This window comes from Limulus polyphemus, unplaced genomic scaffold, assembly GCF_000517525.1.
Source record: "Limulus polyphemus unplaced genomic scaffold, Limulus_polyphemus-2.1.2 Scaffold5027, whole genome shotgun sequence".
NCBI lineage: Eukaryota > Metazoa > Arthropoda > Merostomata > Xiphosura > Limulidae > Limulus > Limulus polyphemus.
Window position 1 is genome coordinate 32,868 of NW_013670637.1, and position 5,234 is coordinate 38,101.

Consider the following 5,234-nt stretch of genomic DNA (forward strand, 5'->3'; position numbering starts at 1 on the left):
AAAGAATCCAGTCTTCTATCAGTGATTTCTTCAAGCCCCAATAATTTTCCAGTCAAAAACCTTTTCATCATGTTTATGTAAATACGTGTACATTTATTTCTAGTATAACTTTTTTTTCACAAATGTATTATGAAGTAGATAAATATTTGTTGATAAACAGTTATGCAAATCAAGAAAAAAGTGGTCTTGACATTAAACTGACACCTATCGTGAAACAATTTTGTGGAAGTTACATAAATGTTCCTTCTCCCAAGTTGGAAGATGCGAAACTTCTTAAGTGAGCCACCTGCCTAAGTGAGCCACTGGTAGCCAGTCCCTAGGGTGGCTCAGTTACACAGGTTTGACTGTATATATATTTATGTCTGCTTTGTTAATTAATGATATTATATGTAGACTTCTATATAACTCAGATTTTTAGATTTATTTTTTTGGAACTTTAACTCTACTTTCTCAATAAAATTCTTAAAATAAAATAGGTTTAATTCCTATGTAAAGATAAGACACAATATTAATATAAATTGAAAATCTCTGAGCTAATCAAAAGGCATGGACATGAAGGCCATTTTGAAATGTTTAAACTGAATAGTTCAATTATATTAGCAGTAAACCCAACATTTCTTTACCTACCTATTTTTGTAATCTTCCTAAATTCAGGGTGAGGATAGTGTAACTGAATGTGTGTTGTTAAATGAGAAGGTCATTATTCGTCAGAGTTGGAACATCCCCTCGACCTATAACAATGAAATTTTGAAGGTAAGGATTCAAAATATACTTTGTAGACAGCTTCCAGAATGTAAAAAAAAGGATTAAAATTTAAAGATTTATTGAAATAAAAAAAGATACAACTTTCACTCTAGTGAAATTCTTTTAAGATGTTGTTGCTTAATTTTAAATATATCCATTATTTTTGTTTTCATTTTAGTTGGTGTAGAATGAGAAAACATGGTTAATATTTCAGTAATGTTTTACATTTTACCATATTTCTTGTACTTTTAAGAACCACCTTTTGAGTAAATTGTTTGCAAAAAGATAATGTTTAAAAAAACCTTATTAGAGGAATATTTAAACTATTAATGACATTATAATACATATCTTATTGGAACCCCACCATTTATTTACTTATTATATAGAATTGACTGATCATTTGATGTGTCAGGTGATGGCTTGAACCATTTAGATACAGGAATGTAGCCATATCATGTTTAGACCATGGATCTCTCAAATTTTAATGGATCGTGTTTGCAGTTTATTTGTTTTATAAACAAAAGTCAAGATTTCACTACCTCCAGCCATACTATGACATTATTAAAACTGTCAAGTAGCAGCTGATTACCAGACTTCAGCTAATTACCTGTGATGTATATACAGCTTCAATGGAACTTCAGTTCATGCTGTGGACGTTAAATGACTAGAAGTACGTGACATGGTCTGATGAGTTCCAACTCACCCTTCTGTCCCTACTGGTAGTAAAAATTAGATAAGCCATGCGAGTAGGGTTGCCAGCTCTTGAAAATCTTGAAGTAGGATTTTTTTGTAAGGACATTACACAAATTAGGCCACTTTTTTTGACACACACACACCCCTGTCACATGGACGGCTCCTAACTGAATTTAATAAACACTTCTACTACAGTTGGTAATAAAATATAAACACATTTTATCTTTAAGTAGGACTGTCCCACTGAAAGTAGGACAGTTGACAACCCTACACATGAAGTACTTGACCTTGCTTAAACAATAAAAGGAACTGGAGGTTGTGTAATGATGTTTTTAGGAATTGGGTCTTTTAGTTTCTTAAGAAAGGAGAAGAATGTTCAGCATGTATGATCATTGTTGCTAATTGTATCTGTCCCACAATACTGTATTTTTCATCTCAATGTACAAAAACACTTTCAAGATAATGATTCAACAATATTTAGAAAATAATGATTTCAGTCATCTTCCTTGGCTAACACAGTTACATGATCTCAGCTTTATTGAATCTCTCTAGAATGAATTTGAACATCGTATTTTTCAAAATAATTAAATTAATTCACTAGCAACTCATACTCTTTGATAGGTAAGACAATCAAGCAAGAAACTTTTTGGTATCTATGCCATAGTGGATTTAGAATGTCATCATGGCAAAAGTTGGTCCAACCTGATATTAGGTCTAATAAAATAGCCAACTAGTATATAAGGCTCATTAGATAACAGCTGATATTTGATGCCTTCAGTTAAGGTTATTTTTAAATATTTGTTTTAATCATGTATTAATGTTATTCATCTCTCTAGGAACCTATGGGGATTTATAATCAATCAGGATATTATGTGGATGGTGTGATGACCTGCCGCTGGAAAAGTAAAGCTCTTACTACAATGAGAAACACTGTTCACAACATTGTAAACCAAAATTACCATCTACTTTTAGCCAAAGGACCTGCAAGTTCTGATGGTGGTGGGTAGATTTTAGGGTTTATTCTTATTACAAAACAAATTTTGCATTAATAGATATAATAATATTTAACAATGAAAGTATTATAAACTTCTAGAATATGTTGAAGTTGTTTGTTTACACTCAAGATTATCAGAAATTGATAAAAATATATGGATGTAATTTATAACTTAACTTTACTGGGCTGCTATGCATTTCAAATCTGTCTTATCCCTGCTTTCTGTTTGGAAATGCATCTTATCAAATAGATGTAATAACTAATACAGGTGCAAAAATATCTCTTGTACATCTGTATATTATACTTTTCAGCTTTATACGAATTATTTACTTTTGTTAACATTTGGGATTAACAATCTTATAAGATGAGTGTACACTTCTAGTGAGCTTGAAATATTTAAACTTTTTTTCTCTATATCAAGCATGAACTGAAAGTTAGTGTAGACTTGTGTTGCAATATCATTTCATTTTTCTGATGTCTTGAGAATAGCACCGGGAAATATATCTCGAACGACAAATGCTATTGTTTTGAAAGTGCAAATATTTAATATTGACTTAGGAGTTAATTTCATTGTATATTTCATGTTTTATTTCTTCTTCTTTTTCCACAGTTAAACGCAAACACAGTGAAAGAGCTGTTTCAGATAACCCAGTAAACCTGACATTGGTATCAGTGGTGGCTGGTGCCAAGGTGCCACTTTTCATCAAACTGCATGGTAATATACAGTTCCGATTACTAAACCTGAAGTTGATGTCAATGATGATGATGTGTAATAAAGTACTTGTACAGCTGAAGTTTTAAAGGATTAATTGATAGCATTATCACTAATTTTCTTTCAGACCCTTTATGTATAAGAAAGTATCTAGCAATAAGCAAAGGTATACAAAACACTACATAATTAAAATTCCTATTAAGAAGGTGAAAAACAAAACTTGTATTTTCCAAAAACTAGCCTAACTCACATACTATATGAAAACAAGATAAATCATGACTATAGTACGAGGATTGAAGTCCTATTTTCCAAAAACTAGTCTAACTCGCATACTATATGAAAACAAGATAAATCATGACTATAGTACGAGGATTGAAGTCCCTGAAACTATTTTACAAAATATAAGGAAAAATCCAAAACTTGCTATTACTTATATTTACACAGAATGTGAATTTAGGCAGTATTTTTTTTACACAGAAAATCCAATAGAAAGAAGGACTGGCAAGATCAGTGAACAAAAACCAATATCAGAATTAGTATTCAGATAGTATCTCATTGAAATACATAAAAAAATGGATTTTTTGGCAACAATTTCAGACCAGTGGGGTCAGTAGAAAGAAAATGGCAAATATATACATTTTATCTAGAGATGTAACTTTTACGCAGAAAAAAAAATTTTTGCGATGCAAATTTTAAAATATTTGATTTGTAGAAATTTCATAATGAACTCCTGATAACTGTTTATTGGTACATAAAACTACACAACTGACAATTTACTTTAACTGGGCAAGTGACATTAACGTGTTGAACAGCAAAAACAATACAGGTACTACTTCACAAAGTACTACAATACTATATCCTACTCATTTTTTTACATTAATATCAGGCACCTAAGACTGTAAACTACACAATATAGCCAGTTATCATACACACATTACTAAACAGCTTTTAACTATCTCACAAGTTAAGCATCTATACAGTGCAGCTCATGGATGTGACCAGTTTACAATATTTTATTTAACTCTACAAAACAAACCAATCAGCAATAAGCACCTTGTACATTCAATGTCATATGGTTCTTGAGTTACATCATAGTTAGTTTAGGCTTTCAAAAAAAATGAGTGCACAAAATATAAGCATACTTGAAAGTTATTATTAACATCCAAGTCATAAATTATTTTCATATAATATAATATGTACTTAATAACATGATAATAGATGTCATGTAATGACTGTGCTAACAGATGCTTGCATCTGAAAGAAGAAACAATGCTAACTTTGTTCCTCACAGATATCTATAACAGAATGTCGTGTAGTTATTATTATACTTCAATATTTTGACTCTTTACAGTATCATTTGTGAAGAAACAAAAACAAAAAAATGGAATCTTCTACCTAAAATTTTAAAAAATGTAGAAGTTTCTTCATAATGCTAAACCAGTAGATTTGAGTGTTCAAGGGAATTTTTAAAGGAATGCTTCTTCATGTAGCACTTTATGACATATCAAAACATATAAACAGTTCAGGTTGAAGTGGGACTGAAATACAGAGATCAAAGGTCAAAACACCCATGTGAGCAAAATGTAGAAGTTTCTTCATAATGCTAAACCAGTAGATTTGAGTGTTCAAGGGAATTTTTAAAGGAATGCTTCTTCATGTAGCACTTTATGACATATCAAAACATATAAACAGTTCAGGTTGAAGTGGGACTGAAATACAGAGATCAAAGGTCAAAACACCCATGTGAGCATAATGAGGCAAAATATAACATTTGAATACAAGACGTGAAATTGAACTATTTAAGAAATATTAGGTTGTCATGAAATTAATGTCGCATTTTGGAACACTTTCATTAACCACCTCCCAAAAAACGTACATCATGTATAATAGTTAAATCAACTGCCTAAACTTCACGTTAGTGTAGCCCATATAATGTGTAAACTTTAGTTTACTCTAATCTCTTATAGTGATGACACACACGAGACACACATTTGGCATGTAATCTTATTTGAATACAAGAAGGGAACCAATGCCTCTGTAGCCACAAAGAATATCAAAGAAGTTTATGGAAATGTTTTGAATGTTTGTAAG

General features: G+C 31.0%; 1 protein-coding gene across 3 annotated transcripts in view; it reads left to right on the forward strand.

The window, feature by feature from the left end:
• The window catches only part of LOC106472028 (putative ferric-chelate reductase 1 homolog), a 43,101-nt gene that overhangs the window by 29,649 nt on the left and 8,218 nt on the right, over window positions 1–5,234 (forward strand). For all 3 annotated transcript variants that reach the window (XM_022400630.1, XM_022400629.1, XM_022400631.1), the window contains exons 7-9: window positions 655–753; window positions 2,274–2,436; window positions 3,042–3,146. In XM_022400630.1, the coding sequence (XP_022256338.1) occupies window positions 655–753; window positions 2,274–2,436; window positions 3,042–3,146 (367 nt within the window). The remainder of the gene's footprint in view (window positions 1–654; window positions 754–2,273; window positions 2,437–3,041; window positions 3,147–5,234) is intronic.